The 27,631-nt window shown below is 46.0% G+C and overlaps 1 protein-coding gene across 1 annotated transcript in view; it reads left to right on the top strand.

The window, feature by feature from the left end:
• GMDS (GDP-mannose 4,6-dehydratase) overlaps window positions 1-27,631 on the top strand; it is a 544,099-nt gene that overhangs the window by 454,022 nt on the left and 62,446 nt on the right. Inside the window, exon 9 of the mRNA XM_054698418.1 lies at window positions 1,691-1,787. Coding sequence (XP_054554393.1) covers window positions 1,691-1,787 — 97 coding nt within the window. The remainder of the gene's footprint in view (window positions 1-1,690; window positions 1,788-27,631) is intronic.

Genomic DNA, 27,631 nt, shown 5'->3' with positions numbered 1-27,631 from the left:
CCTTTAACTTGAGAATTAGGTAATATTTTTAAAATCGCCACATTATTCATTATTCTTCCTTACTGTAAATATTAGCCAAGATTTGGTCTTTATCCATAAGAGATGTCCTGGGCTCATCTTCTCATTTTATCGGGTTTTTAGTTTCCATAATATAACGTGTCCACCTACCATGTCTAGGTGAATTTTCCAAAAGCTTCACTCCTATCCTGCCATTCTCTTGCTTAAAATCATCAGCCTTATCAGTGTGGTCCACAGTAAAACGTTAAGCCAAAGGGGTCCTTTGCCCTGTTTTAGGTCATTTAATTCATATAAACACCACAGGAACATGCCAGTTGTCCAGCTTTGTGTTGTCCCATATACCCTGCTGTGATTCCCTGTGTTGTGAGATGTTTTGTGTATTTTGCCTTGAGGTCATTGGCAAATGCAGCCTCTTTATGAACTGATGGTCCCTCGAATGGTGAATTGTTATCCCTATGTTATGAGAAGTGAATTGAGAAAACATTCCAATAGTCAATCAGAAATAAAGCCTGTGAGGCCAGCTTATGTCTTTCATACCCAACCTATGTCCAACATATCACCATGATCCCCATTCAAGATTTATCTTTGGTGGGACCCACGAAGCACATTGCAAATAACCAGTTTAACACACTAGTCCTTCCTTTGCCCCCCCTCCCTGATGCTGATGGAGGAGTCACAGCATGGTCCCAACCTAGGATTTCTCTCCAGCTGATAAAGCAAACTAGTTCTGAGGATAAGCAATGAATTCAAACATTCCTTTGTTATTCCTTTCCTTTCTTTTGCCAGAAAGCTTCATTTGTAAAAATAATTCAAATTATATAGTAATTTCTGTTGTTTATAAATTAGATAATGGGAAACCAGGGGTCAACATTAAGCCAGTGGCTTTGTTTCTTTGAAAATGAGAACATAAAATGGAATGCCATCAAGATGATGGTCTCAGAACCCAGGAGCTTATCCTGTGCATTGGGGGTGTGGGCTTGAGGGTGATTGTTGGTTTTCTTACCTGTTGTCACTGGCAGGGGTAAAAGTAAGAAGAACTTGAGTCCCAGCAGGATCAGAGGTGATTCAGGGGAGGCCAAGAGAGGCTGATAGACCCCCTCATAGGAGGAAATGAACCCATTCATGTGCAATTCATGGATCCTTAATTATCTATGACTATTACTGAAGCCCTCTGCTGGCTGGTAGAGCAAAGGACTTAGATATAACAGGAAGGGTGAAATGAATGGTCTGTTGGGGTATGAAACTTATTCCAAAGTGGAAAAAGTACAATGAATTTTCCTAAAACTATAAAAAAAAACTGAAAAGACAGAGGATATTAATTCATAATAATTGACTTCATCAAGAATCGTTGAAAGAAGTGCAAAATCTTTGAAATCCCTAAAAATCACCCCGTTCCTTATTCCTACTGATCTGTTTTTCTGAATTCTCATTTCTGAGCTCCTCATGATGTTCTTAAAAGACTGGGATAAGGCAAGCACCCTTTCAGAACAGATCTGGAAAGGCTTTTGGAAGGCTCTTGGTGCCTGATGATGGGCTAGACAGCAGCCTGTGCTCCTGCAGTTAATGAGCTTAGATGCTCCCGCAGGGAGCCAAGCATGCCAGCGAGGGACCACGGCTTGGCATAATGCTCCCAAGCAATTAGAGGCTGATTAAGTGTTTATCTTCTTTCCAGGTGGGAAGGAAAGAATGAAAATGAAGTGGGCAGATGTAAAGAGACCGGAAAAGTTCACGTGACTGTGGACCTCAAATACTATCGACCGACTGAAGTGGTAAGGTTTCCCGGGCCACCCGTGCCAGTTGGGAAAATACCCATATTGAATGCCAGGGGGCATCTCCCAGGTCAGAGCACAGCGCCGAATCGAATATGAGACATTATTCTCACCGCAAAGTGCATTGTTGTATAAAGGAAAACAAGGACAAAACACATACAAGGAAAAACTGTTTGATTACAGAAATGGTGACCCACACCTAAGGCAAATCCCATCAGGTCAGTCTCCTGATGCCCATAGGCTGTCTGAATGCCACCGTGGCCTACAGGATCTCCAGGTCTGGGCCCACCACCCCAGACCCTGGCACACACTGGCATGCACACAACTTATGTGCACACACGAAAACCTAAGCCATGTGCCACCTCCCAGGACACCAAGCCCCAGCTCAATTACTGACACCGCGTGTACTAGAATTTCTATTCCTTCCTTTGTATCTACATCAAATGCTACACGTAATTCTATTGTGATGCCTACTGTAATTTATTACATATGCATTTGTTTCTGCCTTTCTCCTTTGACCACATTGTACACTCTCGGAAGAAAAGGATTTCTTAAAAATATTTTAGGCTCTTACAAGGTAGGTGCTAACTGAATATTGATTGGTGGGTGGATGGAAGAGTGGCTGAATTTCTAAAGACTGAAGTTGCTGTTTTAAGAAAGGATCTGTAGATTGTTAGGACATAACATGCCTTGCTTCTAGATTCGTAAAACTCTTAGCTTGCGATGTTCCTTTCGCGTGGTTGGCCCTCTGAAGGGGAAAGAAAGCAGCCTTCTCAGAGGAACTGCTCAAACATGGTGGTGACCTAATGAGATGCACAATAACTGAAAAATTGAATCCTTTTGAACCTCTTTTACTTGTGTTTTGTACCAAATTCCTATCTGTTGTATAATCTTTTGGAGATTAAGAAAACCCCAGTGGAAAGAGATTGAAAGTTAGTATGTCATCGGTAAACACCCTGTAAAATGTCCTGTTTAAAAAAAAAAAAAAAGCCCTTCATTCCATGCACTCGTAAGCAGAGGAGGAAATAAAAAGGAAAGGAAATCACCAGCTCGGAGATGGCTGTGCAGTGCAGGCATTGTCCGGGAGCAGGGCGTGGCGGGCCTCTGACACGGGAACAATGGCTGCCTGTACTCCTGGTGAGTGGGTGTGTGAAGGAGAGGATGTGCCCCCGCTCTGGGGGAGGAAGATTCCAGCACGCTCCTGCTGACACAGCAAGGAGCCCCTTGGCCACCCTGGCATTTGTTCCCCCATCCTGACGAGGTGCCACCAGGCTGTCAGCTTTCTGAAACATTCCTTGCACCAGTCACATAAACCAGCAATGTGTGTCTGTGCTCATGCACAGAAAGTGTCATCTCAGAATGAAAAAATCATGGGGCCAACAGAAACCTCCACCCTTGTAAAGGCTTTAGTAATTCCAAAGCTAGATAGGCTTTAAGCATGACTTGTCTGTCCTTCCTACTCAGGCCAGGGGTGGGATTGATAAGGACAGAGAACAAAAGAATTGGCGGAGCAGGAAATGGACCCTGGGAGGGCACAGGTCTTGAGGTCGCATCAGCCCCTCTTTCTACCATCCCTTTCTCGCTCAGCATTCTTTTGTTCACTGAGATGTCATCACCAGACCAGTTCTGCAACTCTGTTTCCCCTCCAGAGGCCTGAACATAACAGTGGCTTCTTATTTCAAGGCTCGCCTTCTCTTCTCACTGCTCTCCCTCCCCACCCCCATGCCCTTGACTGCTTGACTTGGGGTTTCTAACTGTATTTCCTCTTTCTAAGTCTCTGGCCGCATTAATCTGGTTCGCTCCACTTGGACTTCATCTTCTATTAGGCAAGCTGTGTGGTGACACTAAACTTCTAACCTCGTTCGTAGGGACAACGTGTCTCCCCAAAGCTTGGATCATCTACACAGCATGAGGCTGAACCACCTCAGGTTGTGGCAGTCAGTTTTCTTCCTCTGGAAAGAGGACCAGACAGGCAAGCGCCTCAGGAAGGCGCTTTGCTGAGGTGCAGTGTCCCTTATGGGACCACACTCAGCAGGCTCTTCAGTGTCAGGGCTGAGAAGCACCACATTTTCCTTAGTGCACAGGGCAGGGCAGACAGGAATCCTCCTCAGTCTAAATTGTCTCCTCCCTTCTCGGTGTCTAAGTCCATCTTGTAAGTGCCAGAGGCTTCTTTTCATCTTCCTAGGAGTCCACAAAGTTCACGCTCCTCATCAGCTTTGGGCGTGTAGCCCCAAGATCTTCAGCGTTCAGGGACACTCTGGAGCCAAACGCATAAACAGAGCTCCTCAGAACCAGATGGTTACAGGAGAAAAAAAAAAAAAAAAGATGCCATAAAGGACATCAAAAGAAAACAAAAGCGATGAGGACATCTCAGATCTCAAACGCAGTATCCTAAAGTGGAACTAGAGGGGAATCCATCTATGTCATGTTCCGAACCAAATTCAGACTCATCTAGAAAGTCTTCACTCGGCCCAGGCCAGCAGGACCCAGCAGAGGCCACGCAGAACACACTCTTGGCTCCGCACTTTACTCTTTTCCTCACTGATATAGCCGCCCCAATACCCTCAATTACTTTGCTACCAATGCGAAAAGTCTTAAATGTTTTGTTCCGACTGAGAACTGGGGCATCTCCTAGAGCTGACTGCAGCCTATTCTCCTGGTTCTCTGCCTCTGGGTTTCCCGCACAGCTCTTGATCCCAGAAACTGAACTTTGAATTTCCTATCGCCACTGACTTCAGTATTTGGTGATGTGAGTTGATACTTGAGTATGCATCTCCGAGAATTCCCACCTGGCATGTAGTTTTCTGGGTGTGTGAACACTGACACATGGGCTGGGGGGCTGTACACCCACTCACAGAGGAGGACTGTGGACTTCGGGTGCCCCAGGGCCAGGCTGCGTTGGTTACCGGCTGTGTGACCTTAAGCCAATTACTTAACTTCTCAGTGCCGCCTCTTTTACCCAGTCCTTGACAGTGGGATTAATGATAGAACTTCTTTCAAAGACATTGTTGGAGAATTAACAGAGCTAATTATACAAGATGCTGGTTAGTACAGTCTCTGGCACTCAGTAAAGTACCCAGTATTGATGCAGTTGTTATTCATTGATTAACCACATATTTACCAGATGTTGTGTGAGACCTTGTATGAACTAGACAGACATGTTCCCAGCCCTCCTGGAGGCTAGTTACAGAGGTATAGACCAGTTACTTACATCTAATACATTTGGAAAGGTAGAATTAAATCATTGGTGCCTTGTACTCATTAGACATTTAAAAAAAAAAAAAAGGTAGCAAGGTATAGTCAAGTCTTCTAGCAAATCTTAATATAAAAATAGTCTTAATATGTTCCCTGATTCCTCTACTCTTTATCCTTTCTGAGGCTATTTCTAAAGATTCAGTAGCTACTCAGTGGTATGGAATTTCTATATGAGAAAATGGATATTGGCCAATTTCTTGATCAAGAATAACCCAAAGAATATCTTCTTTTTGTTTAAGAATTCTTAACTTGGAAAATTCACAAAGGCTAGATTCATGAAGTCCTCAGCCTACTGCACCAAATTTTTAACCACACCAAATGGTCAAGCCACTTAAAAAAAAAAAAAAAAAAAAAAACCTAAGATTTTTTTTTTCCCAGAGAAAAACAAACAAACAAAAAAAATCCTTTTGTTCTGCAGAGCATTTTAGCAAATGGCATGGCAACAAACTCAGACCAAAATTGAAATCACATATTTTTCATGAAATGATCCTAATCAAAACCCTACCAGCTGATGCAAGCTAAGCTAAATGCTTTCTTTACTGTATCGTTTCTCCTTAACATCCATTCTTGCCATTGTGTTTCTACTGTCCTCAGTTATGATTGTTTTTTGTTTTATTTACTCGTTTTATATTTATTCCTAGTCTTTATGGAAGTTTTTAAACCATGAGCTAAAATCTAGAACTGAGAAAGCCCTAACTTCAAAGAAGTCTCACAAACTAGTTAAAACCACACCTTCCCTCCGTTAAAACCTGTAGCCTGTTTCTAACCCAATTACTGTATCTTGGGGTTGTTCCCTCCCCAAACTTCTCCTAATATTTTTCTGTAAATGATGTTAAGTTAAGTTAAATGATGTTAAGTTAAACGGCCCATAATTGTTCGCTCTATCTCCTAGCCCTGTTAAGAATCATGCTCTGTAACACGTTCCAGACCTCGGGAATCTGATCTGTCATCAGAAGACTTGGATAAATACCAGTTAGAGCTTCCCTCAGCTCCATCTCTGTGTGTTACAGGGCTTGAAACTGTCCCCTTCTTTTCCCCAGGCTGTTCTCACCACCTTCTCACACTTTGCCCTCCCAGAGCAGGAAATTAGATCTTCCCTTCTCCATCCCTTCATCTTCTCCTGCTCTGCTAGAAGCCAGGCTCCCTGTCCTGAGCCTCCTGACCTCCAGGCGCTAATCCTACCCCTCCTGCTTTTCTTTGTGCTTGTTTTGGGGGTGAGAGGATGCAGAGAGAGCTGCTTAAGGGCTGGTGGCTTTCTTCCTGCATTCCTGGACCTGTAAAAAGAAAGGCTGGCCTGCTTCTTCTGGAAGGCCCCTTCCAATATCCTAGCATTCTCTGCTTTTGTGACCTCCAGACCACAGAGGGGGAATGCTGTCCATAAGGTCTCACCAGAACCATTCCACTTTTCCCATTATTCTCCAAACTTCTTACTACTTGTATTTTATAAAGTTTATATCTCTAAATCACTGTTTATATATTTTAAGCCTCCCTCTTAGACTCCTCAGACTAATCTTTATATCCTTCCTTAATCACATTGGCCTTTCCTGCCCTTTTCCTTCCTTGGACTTAACCAAGAGAGCTTTAAATTTCAGTCTCCTTGGTTGATTATCAAATATTCCACTGTCTTCTACCCTCCTCGGGCTCTCAGGCTAGCCCCCTGGGACATACAGCATTCCTCCTGCACTCTGGGTTCTGGCCCCAGCCACTGCTGCTCTCCAGAGTACTTCATATCTAATGAAGTCTCAGTTGCATACTAATTATCATGCCTTCACCTCCCTCCTAATTTTTCCTTGAAGTTTCTCATGATTAGATCCAGATTAGAATGATGTCATTAAAAATTCCAAAATCTTTATGAATATGCATAACCATATACCTTCCCTTATTTAAAAATATTCTTTGCTTTTACCCTAAAACCTCTCTGGCACCCTTAATGTAAATGCCTTCATTCCTTGTGCCAATAGGGAATTCCTATAAAATCTCTTTTCCCCAAAAGCTGTCCACGTGATGATTGCCCTCATTTATAATCATAGTGTCGACCCCTCGACATCTACAAATAAATCCCCAAATCTTAGAAATTTGTTTTAGCCCCTGCAGCTACTTTCCTTGGGAGATCAACTAGCCCTTCCTCACAGCGTCTCTCTAAGCAGGTCTGCAGCAGGTCACTAAGTGTAGGGTTACTTGTGGGAGGCCCATCCATCATGAGTGTGATCCCCTATTCCTCTTCATTTTCATCACTAGCCAGTGGGATCTAGGTTCTGGAATTTTAGAAATCCCTTCCTGCCGTTTTTTGTTGTTTGTTTGTTTAAACAAATCAGCCATCTTCTCTCAAGTCATATTTATCTTCTAAAATAATTATAATTCAAAAGTCTTTACTCAATAGAGATTTCATATATAGTCCTACCTATGGGTTTCCTTCCTCCACCTTGTTCTGCTTTAGGCAGGTTTGTTGTTCCTCCCCAAGCTTGATTTTTTTTTTTTTTTTTTTTTTTTTTTTTTTACTAGCACATGGTTCACTTGTGGAGACCGAATATTCTGCATCTCCTAAATTGAGTCCAGGTATATCTGCTCTGAGTGCATATCTTCTTTATCTTACCCTGGAGGCCTCCTCTTGCCTCACTCGCCATGCCTTTGGCTCGTGGCAGGCTGGTTTCTTCACTCCTTGTTACAACCACTAGCAAAGTTGAGACTCATTTGACTCCTTTTCTCAGGCCCTCCGAGGGGATACCCACAGCGGATGGTTTCACTTCCCGAGTCGGTAGCTCCGATCTTCCCCCAGAACAATTACCCTTCATATGTTTGGCCTGCTGAGAAATACCTAGTTCCTTTCAGCTGCTGTTCACAGTATGACCTGGCCTTAATAGCAAAATCCTGTTTGTATATTTGGTAATACTGTGATACACTTACAAGTTTCCTGGATAAGCCAGGCACAAACAGCTTCCTGAAAATGTAATGTAACTAAGAAATAGGTAGGTGTGTAAAGATTCTGTAACTTAGGATTCATTACAGGAATCCTCACAATAGTACCTTCACCAGATACATTTAAAATATAATAGAGTTTACCAGCTGCTTTTTTTTTTAAACTTTATATGTGTCAGTATATATAAAATAAAATATCTTAATGATTGAAATCTTAGAAATTCAGTTCAAAAAGAATATTGATTGACTCCCTTCCATGGAAGTCAATCCTAGGAGCACTGTGAGATATATAAAGATGGATGAGATAAAGTCTTTGTTCAATTGTTATTCTCAGCCAGCTGAGGGGCTGCAGCTGGGAAACTGTTGGGACAGGAGCTCAAGGGTCCAGGGCTGTAGAGGTGAGAACAACAGTGATAGAGGCCAGAACATTGCAGAGATGGTGACCATGGGACTAGGGGTCAGAGTGGTGGTGAGAAGAGGAAGACCGGCAGGAGCTGAAGATGGCTCCCTGGCAGAGACTGGATGGTGCAGGGCAATGAGCTGGCAACAATGCCATGACCCAGGAAGTGGCTCGGTTAGCAGGAGGAGGTGTTAAGTTGGGGGGTGGTGGTGCCTTGGAGCTATTCAGGCTTTGAGCTGGAGCTGGAGGTTGCTGTAGAGCAAAGAGGTCAGCTCTAGGGCTAGGTGTGCAAGAGGTAAGAGCTCAAAACCCTGAGATGAGCTCCCCAAAGAGAACATGAGGTTGAGGGAGAGAAGAGCATCAGTAGGGAGCAGGTCAGAAAGCCAGGTTAGTTTGAATTCTAAGAGATGAGTCTCGGAAACACATTCTGGGAAAAATAAATTAAGAATTCTGTGAATTCTTAATTCTTAATTTGGTTCCATTGGTCTGTGTGTCTGTTTTTGTTCCAATACCAAACTGTTTTAATTATTATGGCTTTGTACTATAGCTTGAAGTATCTGAAGGGGGTGGAGGGATGAAAATATGGTTGAAAAAAATGTAAAAAATGGTAAATGTTAAAATTTTAAAAATGGGGCCTCCCCGGTGGTGCAGCGGTTGAGCACTGGGTTGTGAAGCTGCCCGCAGCCTCTGCAGCGCTGGTTCTATCCCTGGCTGCTCTCCGGCCACCAGAGGAGGGTCCCACATGGTGCGCAGACCTCTCCTGCCGCCTGCTGCTCCCCTCATCAGTGTGCTTCGGTCCTTCTGCCTGCTCTGCTCCCTGCTCTGGCTCTGGTGAATTCTCTCACCCTCCCGCGCTTCTGACTGTACCCAGTACTTGTATAAATAAATAAATAAATAAAATAGATCTTTAAAAAAAATTTTTTTAAATGCAAAAAAAAAAATTAAAGGACTAAGAACAGAGTTTGCATTAACTGGTCAGTGGTTACTTTATTTCAAGCCAGGCAAAGGTCTGAATTTCAGAGGTGAGCAGAGACCTAATTTCAAGCAGATATGTCCTGGAAGTCAGGTTGCAAAGCATTTTCAAATTCTTAAAGATGAAAGGCTAGGTGTAAGTATAAGGTTCTTTGTACCACATATTATCATTTTTATTACTGTCATCAGCATTAATTATTATCATCATCGTCATCATCATACACTCTGATGAAATCATTAGTTATCAAAAGACATGCTCTGAGCTCTTCCACTGCTGAGATTTTCTTTTATTTTAATATTTGGTTTGTACCCATACATCTCAATGTGGCAAAGGCAGTTCATAAGGGAACGCTACCTACTAGCTTCCTGATCCAATGTGCAAAGGACGAGATCCTGGTGGGAGGTGGGGAATTGGGATGGTGACCCTCTCTTCTGATTCCCCCTCAACCATGTGTTCCTGGAGCCTCTGAGATCCAGCAAGTTCTGTGGCTACCCGCAGAATGTAAGTATCCCTCTAGGGAGCAGCCCCTGGAGGAAGCACTTGGCTGGCCAGCCTGTTTATATTTACCTTCCAGCCACACCCTTCCCTCTGCCTTGGAAATCTTTCTGCAGAAACCCATCTTTGTGATGGGCTGAGAACCGGCTGGATGTCATAGTCTGGTTCTCTCATCGCTGCTGTAACAAACCCTCCCAAACTTAGCAGTGTAAAACAACTTAGTTATAGAGGCCAGAAACCTGAAGTGAGTTTCACTGGGCTAAACTCAAAGGACTGGCAGAGCTGTGTTCCTCCTGGAGGCTAAGCGGGCTTGGGCTGCCAGGGATTCTGTTGGCAGAGAGCATGAATGAATCACTTTGTACCATTACTGGATCTTAGGGTCGTTGATTGTCTGCAAAGCATATTATGATCACTTCGAGGAGAAAGCAGAAAGGGAGACTCTAGTTCATTGTCAGCTGAAAGTTTCGTTGGGTTCGTACTCAGATAGCACCTTGAACAGGCACTTGGGCAGCTTTAAATGAGGACAAGCCATAAGCAAACCTGAAGGTGCCAGGCAAAGGGACAAGGACAGGCTTCCTGAAGAAAGGAAGTTTTTGAGTAGGGTTTGGACAGATGTGTCGTTTCAAAGAGACAGATGAGTGGAAAAAGAAGAAGTGGTTTATTTGCACTATGGAATACTACTCAGCTATAAAAAATTACAAACACTTGCCATTTGCAACAACGTGGGTGAAACTGGAGGGGATGATGCTAAATGAAAGAAGTGAGAAGGAGAAACACAAAAGACGATTTACTCATATGTGGAATAGAGAGAAGCAAAGCAAGGAAACAGACAAAACCAAAGCAACCAAACAAAGCAAATCTGACTGCAGAAAAGGAAGCTAGCAGAAAGGAAGGGTAGAGAGTTAGAAGGGAAACAAGAGGGGGCCTCGTGGACTGTGGTGGAGGATTATGGGCACTTTGGTGGTGGATGTGGTGTGGTAACATACATCTGTAGAGGTGTGAAGCCATAGCCCTAAAACACATACAGTGCTATAAACTAGTGTTACCTCAATAAACAAAACTAAAAAACAAGAGCAGAGTTGGGCCTTGACTCCAGGAATGAACCAGCAGACCTGCAGAGACCAAGCTCAGGACCCCTGTCACTCGGGGCAGGTGAGCCCAGCAGGGGACCATGAGAAAAGAGGCTCATCCCCACAGCCATCCCCCCAGTGCTGCCTCTTCCCTCTTCCATGCTGCCTCCCTCCACTGCATGTGACCCCACTTCATCTCCATGTTCTTCTTCCTTCCCTCCCGAGTTTTATTCCTTTATCTTTGCCTTCTCTCTTCCTCCTTTGCCATGTCTTCCATCAGCCCCCTGTCACCCGTGCTCATTCTGAGACACCCAGCCAAGCTGTGACACGGGCCGTCTGGCCCCCAACGGCTCCAGTTCTGCAGGAGTGCCCCCACACAAGTCAGTTCCGCGAGGTCTGCATTCGAGACTAATTCTGAAACCGTTCACAGCTGTTTGAGTGATGAAAGGCAGCCAGCGCCTTCCTTTCCTGAGACTTGCTTCTGTCATAAGCATGGGTCCTGACCAGCCATGCCACGAATGGCTATTTTATTTCTCACCTAGCCTTTGACATTAGGATGAAACACTTCCCATTTCACAGCGACTGTGTTGAGAATGAAATGGATCCCAGAAGTAGGACACTGGGCATTGTAAATCCAGGTGTCTGGGTAGCACGTTCCTGACACTGTCACCTGAGACCACCTGTTGATCCTTGGGGATATGTCAAGAGTTTTCTTAGGCAAGTTAACAAGAGGTCAAAAAGGAATATTTATTTCTAAATTCATGTTGGTTTTTGGAAGATTAGAGAGAGCTATATTCTCTTACTGAAATTCTAAAATTTAAAAGAGAGCATTGTGGTCATTTGCCTAAATCCTACTGGCTTGCATTTTATATACATAAATGTAAAGGTATATGCCTCAACACCTCTTCTTTTATAAATCTTCTACAAACTCTTCACCTCTCTTTACTCTGTTCTGCCCACTGTAATATAACAATGCCATTTGTTCTACCCAGCTCCATGGGCATAGGAAGAAAGGGATGAACTATTTAGTTTCAAGTTGTGGCACAAACACCAGCCCCTCAGCAAAGCCTTCTCCCATTTTTGTCCCCTGTTTTGTGATGTGGCACGTCCACCCCAGACCTTGTGGGCAGGAAAGACATCTGATGGTCGCTAGGTTGGGGGCAGGGGGAGGGCAGATGAACCAATGCATGTGTGCCACTTCAAAAAACTCATATCTACCCAAAATTACCCAAAAAATCGATGTAATAAGCCATACCTTTATTCTAAATGGCAAAAAAAAAGGGGGTATGAAGGGTATGAAAACATAGTTTCCTTCTTGTTTGAGAGTCTATGACAGGATGAGTGCTGAATTCATGGCAGCTTGTGTCTCAACATCCAACCTGGAGAATTTCTCTCCCTTGGTCTCTCTCTGTCCCTTTTTCACTAATTCCTTCCTTTTCTGCCCCTTTCTTATGTTTTTGCTGATGCTTTCTTGTTTTTGCATCATCTTTTTCTGGAATTCTTTTTTTGCCCATAGGTTCTGGTTGTTCCCCCACCCTCTTCACCCCAACTCCCTTTGTGATTTACTCTGACCATTTCAAGGCAACTCAGTGCCCCAGACTGATTTCCTGGAGCCTCTTGATGGGAAGAGCTGGCACTGGCCTCTAACAGCCGAGTCCAGAGCAGGGGTCACCAGCATCTGCACTGTTTCGTGCGTGGCCAGGCGCGCCCCTGCAAGAGATGAGACCATGCTGTGGCCCGAAGTAGCACTTTGGAGGCACGTGGTCATTCCTTGGACTTTGTCCATCACACTCGTTTCTCTGCTGTCCCAGCTCAAAAACTTTCTGAATAAAAAAAAAAAAAAATGAGAAGTACAGAGCAGCAAATAGCTCTGGTGACTCGTGGCTAACTGTGGAACTTGAGGCCACAGACACCTGGTGGCCTGGTATGGCCTCCTTCTCTCACTCTGAAGCTTTATTGTTTTCCCACTGGGTTTTTTTGGGTTTTTTTTAAGTTCAGAATAAAATTTAAATACATGAGTGTGTGAGATAAGTGACAGTCATGTGGAAGAGCGTTGTTTTAACTTATGGAATAGGCATTGGGCTTAGGGAGAGATCTCCCTGGTCAGGCTTGCCATGCTTCCCCCAGTGCACCTGTTTTGGTGAAAATTTAAGTCGACTGCCTTGGCATAGGCTTTGGAGAAACTTTCCAAAACAACTGTTCAGACATAGTTTTCTTTGCTGTCTGGCTTCCTAGATGAATAGAAGTGGCCTGCTTGAGAGTGGCTGTCTCACTGACAAGAACTTACAGTGAGGATGTGAAGACATAACCTTGAATGGGTCTGCAGGCTGAGGAGTTGCAGGTTTTCCTCAAAGCCCTCGTGCTGCATGCTCCTCAGTGCGCTAAGAGAGGCTGTTTACACTCAGCACACCCGTGACACATTAGGCGCGTGTTCACACTCGCGTGTGTGTCTGTGTGGGGTGGGGGGAGGCCTCGGGGAAGTCCACAGATCTGAAGCCTGTTTGTCTTTTTCCATTGGCGATAGGGAATATTCTCCTCATGAATCAGCGCCTCCCACTTGCCCTAAAGGTGGGACGGCTGCTGATACCGGCGCATTGTCTCCCTTCAGCTGCCAAGGGAGGCCGGTGGGAGGCAGCTCAGCCAAAGGGAGGAGACGCTGAACAAACAAGGCAGGCACCCAGGCCCCGTGTGGGTGGGTGGTGGGCGCCAGGAGCAGCGAGGGCTCGCCAGTCAGCACACGTGGTGCCCGGCAGCCACTGAGGATCCCAGGAAGGAGGCACAAAAATGCCTCAGCACACACTGGGGGCTGCCAATGAAACCAGGGCATGTCCCCCAAAGGACAGCAGTGGCTCAGGGGTGCATATCACTGCTTATTAATGAAGAGGCCAGCACCGAACCTCCTGCCATTGGGGTTGGTCTGGCAAAATATGGAGCAAGTTCTCCTCTTGTCCACCAAGAGCATCCATGCTGGTCCCACTTCTGGCTGATCAGCTTCACGTCGGGGACTTGCTTCTCTGTAGTCTGGCTTTGATTCTTTTGGTTTCTGGTTTCTACAGCAGCCTCAACTTGTCACCTCTGTTCCCTGTCCTCATCCAGGCACATTTGTCAATCTCTTTCATTAAGAGGACCTGTCCTCAGTCCTCCCCAGCGAAATATTTATATTGTTGTGCTATTCACCTCTGTGGGAATCTTAACTGAACAGCCTGTGGCTTACTAGAAATAGCCTCCTTCTTGCAACTGCATAATGTGACTTAAAAAAAAAAATAATTCAACCTCATTTCTTCCTTGTTTCCTCTACCCTCATCATTTTCCCAGGCAGCTCGACTTTATTTCTGACATCCTTATACTTTGTGGCCTGCATCAGACTTAAAACTAAAATGTGTATTCATTTGTAAACATGACTGATGCTGTCATGATTTCCTTTCTGCTTTTTCTCTGGGAGTGATGTTTAGTACCCCACTATAGGCTAGGCACATGGGTTTTGCAGTCGTTGATTATGTAAATCACAAACCATACTGGATTATTTATCTGAAGGAAACACGGAAAAAACACCTGGGCCAAGTCATTAGGAGTTGGGTAGACTACAGCGTTTGAAAGTTTGACGTTTCTCTATCTACATCTTCGACTTTGTACGTCATCCTGGTTTCCCCATCTCCTAAGTGAAGGATGATTATGCTGAGCTATACAAAAGTACTGGGAGATTAAATCAATGTTTGTGAAACGTGTTGAAGCCTTATGATTAAAGATACCGTATTCGTGTAAATTGATGTGATTGTTATCAAAGAAAACTCCTCCGACAAGGAGTCTAGATTAATCTGACCGCATTAATGAATGCCCTCCATAGAGCTGTGCCACCTCAATCCTCTGATCTCTTAAGGTTTTCGCTCTGCAGCCTAGAGCCTGTTCCTAGGTAATGAAGGGATCAGAGAGTATGTCGCAGTCATGGAATTGTAAACAGAGGAGACAGGTCAGCGTTAGTAAGTGCTCAGGTGCTGGTTGGATCAGGTTTGCAGTCACATTCTCAGGTGACTGTCCAGCCAAGCTGCCCTCCAGAGGCCTGCTGACCAGCATGTCACAGGATGGAATCCTGGCCCTTCCACCCATCTCAGCCCATGTGGCCAACAGGAACTTTGTTGCCTGTTGCCAGGATCTCACTGAAAAGACATGGCTTTCCCTGAGTTTCTGTGCCACTTAAGGGGTGGGGGCAGGGGTCGGTGGGTGTCCAGGAGTCTCAGCGGTGGAGACAGACTGACACCACGAAGGGAAGCGAAGTGGATCAATAAGCTATACCTAAATATAGTGTGTGAAAATTGCAGAGGAGTAGCCCCCAAACTGTAGGCTGTGTACACAGCAGGCTCCCCATTTGTTTCCTGTGATGAGTATCATTTCCATTGTAAATGTCAGGGCTGTTATGGTGTGAGTTTTAGCAAAGAGGCTGGAGACCCATTTCTGCATGTCCAGGAAGCAGAATTACGGGCATGTTTTATAAAAGGTGGCCATACCTGTCCATGATTCTCAACCAGAGAGGTGTTAAAAATACACTTTTTCAGGGCTTATCCTCAATCCGGTTGAGTAGAGGTCTCGGGGTTCAGGACTCTGTGGAGGTCCCAGCAACCAGCCCTGAGCTGGGCTGCAGTGTTGGACAGTGAGGCGGAAAGATCCATTGTCCCCAAGCCTTTTGGTTTCATTAGCCTCTTTGCAAATCAGGTTGAAGCTGATTTCTCCATGTGGGAAAACTACTCAGAATTTAACATTTTTTATGTAATTATAGAGAATCCTAATGCCTTTCCAGTCAGGCAAACTGAAAGCATCAAAGTAAAGTGTGAAGTCCAGCCCTTTTCTTCTCTAGTCCCAGCTGGTAACTTGGCTCATGTACCCTCATAGCTTTGTTTGTTTTCTAAGTGCACGTGTTAAGTGACTGAAACTTTTATTTGCATAATTTTCCTTTTTTATTTTATATATTTTTACATCATTTTTCATTTTTGTACAATGTATGCATTTTCATCTTTGTCATAGTCCCCGTAAAATTCCCACCCCTCCTTGTCTAGATCCTATCCCCTTCTCCCTTCCTGTAGTTTATCTCTGGTTTATAGTAGCTTGTTGATTTTGATTTTTACTTTATCATAATTAGTCTTTTTTCTGATCCCTTATTTGAGTCTTCTAAATTCCTGCTATGAGTGAGACCATCTGGTATTTTTCTTTTTCTTTCTGGCTTATTTCACTGAGCATGATCCCTTCCGACAATGGATAGTCACCTCTTCACAGATCTGCAGGTGAACCCCACACAGACTCACAGGGATACTTTGGAAAAGGATGACACCTCCTCTACCCAGCAGAACACGGAGACCTTTGAACTAGGCAGCTTCAAAAGGTCGTTACAGGTTAAAATTAAACTGATTCTAGAACCTTAGGAGTCAAGTATCTGTGCTCAGATAGCCTCATCATCACCCACCTCCACCTCTTCAAGATTCTCCAGGTCAAAGTGGGCTACCTTCAATGAGATGTCCCCAAGTTTGCTGTGTCACGTCTATGCAGATGTGTTTGAATGCTTTGTGGTTAAGCCCACTGGTCACTGCCCTTGCATTGTTCTCTGATCAGTTCTGACACCATGACCTGCTTATTCCATGCTGGGTCCCAGCACATGACCACTGGGTGTTTGATGGGGGGGTCGGAGGGGGGTGAATGCCGCAGACAGGTTTGGAAAAGAAATGAGCCATGGGCTAGCTGGCCAGGTGTCCACTCCATCAGCCTGGTTGATTTCCCCAGCCAGCTGATGAATGTGTCTGCTGCATCCTCAGCTTGATGTGATCACGTTTCTCAGGACTGCAACATACACGAGGGTCCTTACACACCAGTATGGTGGCAGGTGAGGACATAAAGCAGAGCGTTCAGATACAGTTGACAGTTGGGCCTGGTGGAGGTGAACAGCCTCACTCCTGCAGGAATAGGGTTGACAATCAGTGATTCTTGGGACGCCTCCAGCCCCAGCCTGGGCTCAGACTTCAGGGATTTAGGCAATATAAAAACGATTTCTTAAGATCTGAAGTCATTTACATTAAGTGAGCTTGTATGGGTTTGGGTTTTATGTTATCATTTTATACACATAATTTTTTATTGACTGCTTCCAGAAACAATTCTGCAGTTAAGCCAAAAGCTGTTGCTGGAGCCACAGACTCTTCATCCCTGGGTTCATTCTCACCCCGGCTGACCTCCACAGGTTTACAAGCGAAAAGCCATTTTCACTGAGAGAAGAGACATTTTCCTTCTTCCCAAACTTCAAAGTCTGTTTGTGAAACATAACTCTCAGTCCCAGCTCTAAATCCTAGTTACGGCATCAACTCCAGTAGATCCCTCCTTCCCCCCTCACTCTGGGATGTAAGCAGTGTCTCAAGACCGAGCAAAGGCTGCTGGGACAATCAAATTCCTGCTGGAGGAAGCAGACAGAAGTCAAGACCGGCTCACATCACTTGTTCTTTTCTCTCTGCTCCTGTGGAGACCAGCTGAAAGCAGCCTGGGCCTCTCCCCATCCCGAGTGGCTGGTCGCTGGTCCCCTGGCGGTGGGTGGCCTCTGCTGCCACAGTAAAGGTGTGAGCCTCCCCTGTATCACCTCTCCATGATTTCCCCAACACAGAGCCATGCCGTGACCACTCACAGCTGCCCCAGGAGTGTTATCTACTCATCACTTCAGATGGGGAAACTGGGGCACCCAGAGGCCAGAGGACCTGTCTCAGGTCACTCTGTGTGGTGGTGACCCAGCCGGTTCTCAGGCTATGGTTCCCTTCAGGCCTCCCTCTCTTTCCTCCAGGGCCAGATGTCCCAGTCACCTGCACACTTTGCCCTCTGCCCCTTGGCTTTAAAGGACACCTGCTATTGCTCTGTCCAGCCCAGGCCCCTCACCTGCAGCCCTGAAAGGCCTCACTGACTGCTTCTGAGCCTGCCCTCAACCCTTTCTCAGGGAGCTGCTCTTTGCAGTGGGTGTGTTTGTGTGCACATGTGGCCCAGAACTCGAAACCCAGCAGGCAGAAAGGACTGACATCTGCCCTATCTGCCTGCTGAGTGGGACACAGAAACTCTCACAGGCCCTCAGAGTGGTTTGTTCAGAAGGCCTGCCCTCTGCTCTCCCTCAACAGTTCTGAAGAATTACCTAGAAGTGGGAGGGTCAGGCTGGCTGGAGCACAACCCCAGCATCACCCGACAATGGCTCTTTGTCTGCCGTGTGACTGGCTCACATCTTACTTACACGTTAAGAAAGTCTTTGAGCCTGGCTTCCGGTTGATATTTAAAAGAAAGACCAAACCTAGGAGCTGCAGGGCAGTGGATGCGACCGCCACTGGCATTTCGCTTTTTCAGGTAACAGCTCCTCCCCGGGCTTCAGGGAATGTTATCCAGGCCCAGAGCCCACCAGGCAGTCACTGTCCTTTCCTAGATGTGCCGTCAGAGACTATTGGGTTTAATGTAAAAGGAATATTCTACTCCAGGCACAGCCTAAGGAAGAAACCAAACCTGCTTTTCCAAGACCCTAAACCATTTTATCAACTACTTGTCTAATGCGGTGAAACTTTCTCCCTAATACCTCCTTATCCCTAAACTGGATTATTGTTTGTATCACTTGATGGCACCGCAGCTTATTCATCCCTGAGCTGTTCAGAAGTGAGCCCCCCTCCCACCCTGGCATGTCCAGGTTTGTCTTTGTCCATATCCCTCTGTCCAGGCCCTTTATCTGCCTCGCAGCTTGCTGGGAGCACTGTACTCCATGTGGCCACGTTCCCCTCATGTTGCCTTATGCCCTGTGGGATGTAGAAAGTTTCACACACTCTCTGTGCTTGGCGAGCAAATGGTTCCTCTTTCTATCACCCCTCCACCCGCCCCAGTCCTGGAGGGTGTGAGAGGGCAGCCTTCCCACCTGGCATTCCTGGGTGTTCCTTCCTTTGCTGGGTGCCACAGCAAATTTACATCCTCGTCTATTCTTGTCTATGCCTTGCTTTAATTCCAGAAAATGTTTAAGAGCATGGAAGTGCCCGTGTGAGCATGTGGGAGGCGCCGTCACCTTTGCAAAGTCCTAAGTGCGGTCGTCGAGTGGGTCCTTGAAAACACGTTTCTCCCAGGAAGCACGTCTTAAATAATACTCGGGCCTCGGCCCTGCCCAGTGAAAGCCTCTGTTCCCAATAATGTGCCTATGATACTAATAATGATGTTTTAATGAAGCTGGTTACCATGTAGAAAGCTGTTTTTCTGGGGAGCACAGTGTGACTTCCAGATCTGGGTGCTGCCCTACGCAAACCTGGAGTTCAGTCTGTGGCAGGACTGGGAGAAGGAGGCCACTTCCCTCCAATGCCTTGACCCTGGTCAATGGAAAAAGATTCTGGAACATGGCCTTTGAGAAGGCTTTCCTCTTGTAACTTCTCTCAACTGTTCAGTTGTCCTTTTCTCCCTCTCTGAAACCCAGAGACATTTTCAAGGAATACCTAGGTAGGTGGATGGAAAGATGGCGCTCTTTCCAAATCACAATCTTTTTGGCCCATGTGTTGACCTCGAAACCTTATGACTCGGTTTTGCTTTCCTAAAGTCACAGAAAAAGTCTGGTTAGCAGAAACGTGGTTCTGGTGGGCACAATGGAGATGTAATTTTAATTCCTTCTATTCCCAACCAATAATAATATTGAAATTTTGGGTAAACAACATTTGAGAGGTACTGAAACTTGAGATTCACTTAACTGCTAAAGTACTACTCTGTTACCCACAAACCACCAGTTATAAACGTTTCCATGCCCAGTTCAGTTGACAGCAAGAGATTCTGGAAAGTTATAAGCTTGGAACTAGCAAGAGATGCCAAATGCTTCCTCGCCTTCCCTAAAATATTGGCAGGAGGGTCCGCCTTTAAAATAATTTCCTTCGGGTTTAGAGATCTAAACCCGATGCTGCTGTTGGGCAGCATCGGGCCGAACCCAAGGAGAGGGCGGCGCGATACTGCAGATCTGCACCGTGCGAGGCGGCCGTCAAAAGCCACTGTCATTCAGACCCTGGAATGACTCAAGAAAGTGTTTCAGAGAAAATGTGGAGGTGGTGGGGGGAAGCAGTATTTTTAAACTGTACATCCAGGGTGGATCACAACCCAATCAGAAAGCCCACACACACGGGTGAGAAGCAGCTGGCAGGAAGCCACCACTGGCCACCCTCCTCTGGCGCTCTGCATGCCAGCCTCGTGTGGCCCGGCGTTGCCCGGGTCGGGTTTTGAGGCTGCACCTACTGGGGGTTCTCCCTCTACTGTGTTTTCCGAAGTTCATTGATGAATATTTTACCTTAATGTGAAAAGAAATACGTTATTCACAGACCTCGGTGTTGTTCTCTCCAGGTCAAACGTAGAAAGTATAAAAAGAGGAAAGAGAAGAGTCTTTCCAGCAGGCCTCGGTAAGAACGAGTAGACAGAACAAACTGGCATTTCCCCAAATGTCACTTGTCCCCTCAGAACCTGTCACCTCTGGTCAGCCCCCAGGCCTCTGATCCTGCCTCATGAGCCACCTGGAGGGCATTGCCCCTCACGACACCTTCCCTGGCCTTCAGGACCCCTACCCTGACCCCTCCTCAGAGTCATCGCTGCAAAGGTGCCAGGACACATCTTAAAGCAAAACTCAGGCCCTGTTCCTTTGGCTTCATGCCCTCCAGATGCACCCCCAGTTCACAAGGGCCTCCTGCAGCACCTCACCTCTGTGCACTTTGGCTCTAGCCCTGGATGATGGGTGCCCTGCCACCCCCCAGGACTTGGATGTGACAGTCAACTCCCTCCTGGAGCTGACTGTCCTCCCTCGGGTCTCTGCTGGTTCTTCCCTGGGATACTCCTCCGAGACTGGGCACAGGTCCCCCTTCTGTTCTCCTGTAATACCCACACTTCATCTCAGGGGTGCTCACCACTCTACACAGGTTGAAGTCTCTTACCCAGGGTTCGAAAAAGCTCTGGAAAAATCAAACTTTTCTCATGGCCTATCTGACAGCAAACTCTGGCCTGATCTGACACAAGACTACTGAGAATCTGTCTCTGAATCACGCAGTACGAATATTGGCCATTTCACACTCTTTTTGGCTGAAGAGATTGTAATTTTGCTGAAGAAACATGAGTGTGATTGATTGTGGGATACTACCCACACAATGCCAGGGCCATTAAGAAAGCTGGGGTTAGGGGAACCACATATTCCCCATCCAACTAAATCTGAGCAGCGGCAACAGCAGGACATGTCTATACATGGTTCAGACGGTCGGGGGTGGGAGAGGGATATGCACAAGTCATTCTTGCACATTCAGAAACAGCAGGGGCTTAGTTTGGGAAAATGAGGAATAGTTGAGTCAGAGGCAGTGCCTCAGCAGAGCCAAGCTATGGTAGAGGTAGCCGTAGCGGCACCCTAGAACTTGATGGAATCAGGAGTAAAGAACACCTGCCGTCCCATGTGCGTTTCCTGCTACCTGATGCCTCTGTGGGCCCTTGATAAACCAAGCCTTCCCACAGTCCACTCAGCAGGCACTTCTCCTACTTTGGGTTTAGGATCCTGCCCCTACAGAGCTGATGGTCACCTGTGTCTGCGATACCTCTTTCATTGTCCTTCCAAAAGTCAAAAAGAAATCAATTCCAAAATGAACCCCAGACTTTTCGCAGAAGGCCTAGTGCACCTGGGTACTGATTGCTGGTTTCTGTGCCTCCTTTGAGCATGGCATTTTAAGCTCTTTAAGTATAGAGAAGGTGTTTTGTTCCATTTGTATCCCTAGTGCCTTGCAGTCACGGGGCAAGCTATCAGTCCTTATCGGCTGAACGCAATTTGAATATTCATCCCTTTGCCTGTCAGTGGTATTTCGTAATATTCTCCAGACGCAGCATCTCATTATCACAAGTCATTGAGCTATTGATTAGAAAGCTTTTGCAGGGCTTTGACCCGCATTTTCACCACAAATGTTATCATGAAATGCTGTAAGAGCAAAGCCATTTAGCAATGCGGCTTTAAAGATACTTTTTAAGTGGAATAAATGTGTAATCAGCCCTCCTCAAGTGATCGGTGAGTGAGTCTCAGAGCCCGATACTAACCCACAGAGCAAGCTCCACACAGCAGGTGCTGTGTTCAACTTATTTGGTTTCTTTTTTTCAAATCAAATGGTGTTGGTTGACCATTTGTTTACAGAGCTCTTCGTTTTGGAGCACAGCTTCACCCATACTTACTTGCCCTCCTCACACTGATGCCCCTGCCTTTTCCTCCCTCCCCTCTGGTCACCATCATATTTTTTTTAAAGATTTATTTATTTATGCATACAAGAGCTAGGGTACAGGCCAGAGGTATGGGGGCGGTGAGAGGATTCACCAGAGACAGAGTGGGGAACAGAACAGGCAGATTGACCAAAGTACACTGCTGACGGGAGCAGCAGGTGAGTCAGGAGAGGTCTGCTGCGCCATGTGGATTGCTGCTCCCTGGCCAGCCGGGGATCAAACTCATGTTGCAGAGGCTGAAGGATTGCTTCATAATGCAGTGCTTAACCCCTTGTGCCACAGGGAGGCCCACCACCATATTTTTAACTGAGGTCTAAGACTTATTTTTGTTGCATTTTTGTCAGCTTATTTTCTTTGGTTGGTTATGTCCCACAAGTGAGTGAAACTATCCAGTAACTGTTTTCTCCCTCTGACTTATTTCATTCGGCATCATTTCTTCCAGTTCCATCCAGGTCATCACAAGTAGCAAGCGTTCGTCTTTTTTATAGCTGAGTAGTATTCCATTGAGGACTACTTACAGGTGTGTGAGGACCAACTTATATTGATTTGTGTCTTGGTTACTGGGAATAATGCCGCAGTGAGCATAGGGGTGTGGAGATTTCTTTGTATTTGTGTCTTAGCCTTCCTCCTTTCGGGGTGTCCCTTTGATTTCTTGAGTTTCTTTCTACCTACATTTACCTCCTGGGTCCTCTTCTCTCAGCAAACCACCTTGGCGAGAGCTACAACACTGCCCTTCCTTCCTCACTACAACACTGCCCTTCCTTCCTCACTGCACACCTTTGCCCAGCTACCTGACTCCTAATTGCCAACCCTATGGAAGCTGCCCTGCTCTGCCCAGCCTTCAAAACTCTCCAGAAACCAGCTTACCTGCTAACCCACATACCCTCTGTCGAGGGCAGGCATCCCTTCACCCCCACAAACGCCCCCTCCTGGAGTCAGCTTCACCTTTGCTCAGGCTGACCTGGCCCCTACAGAGCTCTTTCTCCTTTGGGTGACTCTGCCGTGCTCACAGCCAGCAGCACACAATCTAGTGCTTGTATACAACCTCCCGTGTTGGCTGATTGTATCATCAGTGTTGATCTTGTCCCCTTAGCAAAAATGTTAACATGTTAGAGTCAAGGACCATGTCTTGTCTTGCTGGTGTATCTCCTCTGGTGCCTGTCACCGTGACAGACAAATGAGAGGTGATTAATACCGTGATGGATGGCGCCCTAGAAAATCTGGGCGCACAGCATCAGAAACACACCTCCTGCTTGGGAGGACCCCATTCCTAAACTCATTTGACAACACGCCTAAGTCAAAGGTGAAAGAAAGACAACGAGAAACGTGAGGACTTCAAGTCCTAAGCCTGGATCAAAAAAGTCAAGTTATTTAAGAGACGGCACCTGTCAGCACTGCATATTTAAAAAGCCTGATGGTTGGAGCTGCATGAAGCACAGTGTGTGGTCGACCCTCACAGGCCTCTTGGACCACCTCAGAGCTCAGGTGGGCATCCGAGTCCCAAGCCTTTTCCTGCTGGGACAGATTGTGGCCACAGAGGCATCAACAGACAAGCCCAGGTGGAACAGCCGGCACTTTGCCCGTGGGTGTGGATAGGAGGGTTGTATTTCTTTATTCATACAAAACAATTTTCAGGGGTGGCTACCAAGGACAGAAAAAGTCACCTACAAAAGCAACTTTAAAAAAAAAATCTGAATGAACATTTCTAAATAGCTGAGCTACAGGCTCCCTCTCGCTGTGACAAGACATGTTCAGATGTGTTGGATTATCACTTCAGGGTGGAACTGGAGATAAGAAAGGTGAACCCAGGTAGCAACTCCCTGCCTTAGGAATATCTGAAAACTATCAGTTCAAACACCTGCTTTCCCCAAGGAAGGGAGAGGGAAAGAGGGAGGGGAAAAGGGTCTGTGTGCGTGTGTGTATGTGTGTGTGTGTAAGGGAGGACGAAGTGGCAGGTTGCTGTACCTGTCTCCGGTCTGCAGTCCCCTCTCTACCCAGCTCTGCCCAGTGCCTGCTCTGTCCACATGTTATCACAGAAGAAGCTCACCGAGTACCTTCTCACACATAGGAAAAGACTGCAGCTTTCTCCACCAAAACGTACTGCTGCAGCTGTAACCCAGGGCCTGCATTTTGTCTAGCACCGCAACTCATTTGGCCCAAGTGGGCGTGGTCCAAGGCACTAGGAGATCCTTCAGGCTTAGTGATCTGGAACACAAAACCCAGCTGTCATTAGTCAACACAATTGATGGGCTCTTTTCTCGGGGAGAACCGGGCAGAGTTGTCACAGAGGCGAAATTATGTTTTATAGGGAAGCAGTTCTCACCAGGGTCACCAGGAGGGTAGGGAGGCTGTGTGGTTACCTGAACTTGGTAATCCTGAGCTCCAAGACCCTAAGTAATTCTGGCTTAGAGGCATAGCCTGGAAACCCGCATATACCAGCCTCGCAGCCCAAATGTCCTCCCTCTTCCAAGTTCACCACTGGGGGACATCACCCTGACCAGCAATGTTGTTAGTACCACTGTGGCTAGGTGATGCCGAGAGGGACAGAGAGGACAGAGGAGGGACCCACAGGTGCTCGTCTGCATCATGGCTCCTCTCAGAGCCCTTTTGTCTTTTTCCCTAAGGAGGGAGAACCAGTAACAACAGGTGCTCCACTTCCTACTGCTCTTGCCTCCTTTACTCTTGTCACCATGCTCCCACCTGCCACCATGAAATTGGCAGCCTAACCAGGAGCAATATGATTAAGAAAAGTGCAACAGGACCTCTGGAGCAGGCAAGGGATATTTTTAATCAATATTTAGGTGAAAGAATGGAAGGCCCTAAATTGCTTTAGACCTGGCTCAGCTGTCAGCTGAGTGTTTTTCTAGCTTGTACTGTCTCAGTCTCCCCATCCGTAAGACCAAGATGCTGGATCAATGCCTTTAATCCTCTTCCAGGTTCTCCAGCAGAATTTGAGTTTAGCTTCAACTCTATGGAAAGTCAAACGTGAGGTATGTCAGGCATTGCCCCGACCGTGTAGTCCTGGGGCCCTTCCAGAACCTTCCAGAACCTAATGGGGATGCCAGTTCCCAGTGGGATAACACCCCAGAGGGTGGTGGTCATTTAGCTAGAATCTTGCACACCCCCATCTCAAAAATCTGGGTTGGTTGATGTTTTGTGGCATCAGGTCCGCCTGTGAAAGGCAAACTCCTGTGTTGTGAGTCAGTTTGTAGCTACTTTAGAACCTGTTTCACTTTGAATCAAAGCATGTTTCGCTCCAAATAGAATCAGGTCTGTGCTTGGTGCACAAAACAACGTGTTGTTAGAAATTTACTTAAAACTCACAGAAGTGAAAGAAACACCAGTGGAGATCTAGAAAGAAAGAAATTTTATTTATAAGTCAATGCATCTGTTAACTATAATTAATATGTGGATATCTTCTGAAAGAAAGAAGCCCTCTTTCAGATGACCTTAGATTTAATGGCCTATTTTAAGAAAATAGACTGGAGTACATGATTTTATTTTTCATCTTGTCATCACAACAAACACAAGAGAACATTAGATATTAACCTGTCATAAACAGAATAACTCTATATCCTTTAAAGTGTACAGATTTGTCTCTAGATGCAAGAAAGTGCTGTAATTGGCTCTGGCTTCATGGAGAAATCTGTCCATGGAAACTCAGGCCTTAGCCCTGCCACCTGACAATCGGCCGGTAGGGAAGGAGAGCTTTACAGAGAAGCAAGCTCTGAAGGGCAGGGCTCATGTTGTTTTTTGTTTGTTTCTCATTTTCCTTTGGAAGGAATTCCTGAAATAGCCACAGGAGAGAAGGACCCCCGAATTTTTCTGTTCTAAGTACAATGTCTGTGAAGAATTGGGGTCAGTTGGTTTACGATACCAAAGCTTAACAAACATACTTCATCCCTTTGGATAGGAGGATGTGCTCCCCTATCCTCAGTCAAGGATGGAAGGAGGGAGAAAGAAAGGAGGGGATGAGTCAACAAAGAAACAGACTGTGGATTTGGGAGGGGCCTCCTGGCCATTGCACAGTTGATTAGCCAAAGCGTCCTGAGCCCAAATATCACCATGCACCCCACACTCGCTTTGAAAGTCAGTTCCTCAGGCTGTGGTGAGTCCAGGATTTTGAAATTGATTATTCTGATTTACAAATAGCATATGTCACGGCTGACCCCGCCCTTTGACTCGGCTTCTTCTGTCAATTATCTTGTGAAATACAGTGATGGCCTCAGGTTTCAAGACCGGGCTGGGATGGATTTTGGCATTGAGGGCACATGAGTGCCTGGTGTCTGGTGAAAGGCAGTAACTCCTGCAGCAGGCTGCCCACAGGTATGGGGAGGGGGCTCCTGGAGATTTGCACCCACACTGCTCTCTGGCATACAGAGCATTCATCTGACAAAAGAGTTCAAGGCTGAAGAACTCTCAGAACAGATGCTGTCATCCCTAGTTGCCATCTTCCACCTCAAGTAAATGCTTCTGCTACCTAAGCAGTTTTTATTTTTATTTTTTTAAACATTCATTTTTTAAAAAGATTTATTTATTTATGCATACAAGAACAGGGGTACAGGCCAGAGATGTGGGGGGTGAGACGATTCATCAGCGACAGAGTGGGGAGCAGAACAGGCAGACTGACTGAAATGCACTGCCGAGGGGAGCAGCGGGTGAGTCAGGAGAGGTCTGCTGTGCCATGTGGGTAGCTCTCTGGCCAGCCGGGGATTGAACTCATGCTGTAGAGGCTGCGGATAGCTTCATAGTGCTGTGCTTAACCCCTTGCACCACCAGGGAGGCCTCCAAGCAGTTTTTAATTCACCCTTTTAGAAGCTGGCAAAGGCAAGAAATGAATAGATTCCCATGAAAATCTTAACTGTGATGTCTAGTCCATCTGTGCAACTTCTGGTTCTGTCCTGCATCAGAAGGCAGACCTGCTGTATTTCTCCCCATGCCCAGGAATGAACTACTAATTCGCAGAAACTAAGGCCTTGGAGTTGATGGGACTTCCTTCAGGCTCTCCTGCCTCTCTTGCTTTCCATGGCACAGGGGAACCTGGTTCCATCTGAGATCAGATTTGCAGTTTTCGAATTTTTTCTGAACACTCTTGTGACTATATGAAAACAAAATTAAAGGATTGTTAGGGCTTTCTCCCAGCAAGCACAATAATTAAAAAAAAAAGCCTAAAATGAAACTTTCAAAGAGTAGTTGAGAATAACCCTGAGAGGTTTTGCTACTTTCTACAACAAAATCTCATCCTCCGCTAAATTAATAGAATCATAAAGATTCCCCCCCTGAAAGAACTGCTCCTTTTTCTACCCTACTAGATGCTGATATTTCTGCCATGTTATTAAACACAAGGTATTTCAAATTAAACAGTAGCTTCAACCAAGACAGAGTCTTTGAATAAATGGGCAAGGTAGATAAACCGAGGCAGATCCAGTTTTTGTGTGAGTTTACACATTTGGGTGTCTCCTCTGGAGAAAAGAATGCTAAAATAGCCAAC

The sequence above is a fragment of the Talpa occidentalis genome, unplaced genomic scaffold (genome assembly GCF_014898055.3).
Source record: "Talpa occidentalis isolate TD23 unplaced genomic scaffold, MPIMG_talOcc4v2.1 talOcc4.2, whole genome shotgun sequence".
NCBI classification, from domain to species: domain Eukaryota; kingdom Metazoa; phylum Chordata; class Mammalia; order Eulipotyphla; family Talpidae; genus Talpa; species Talpa occidentalis.
The sequence above is the reverse complement of the archived record's forward strand: the minus strand, read 5'-3'. Positions and strand labels throughout refer to the sequence as shown.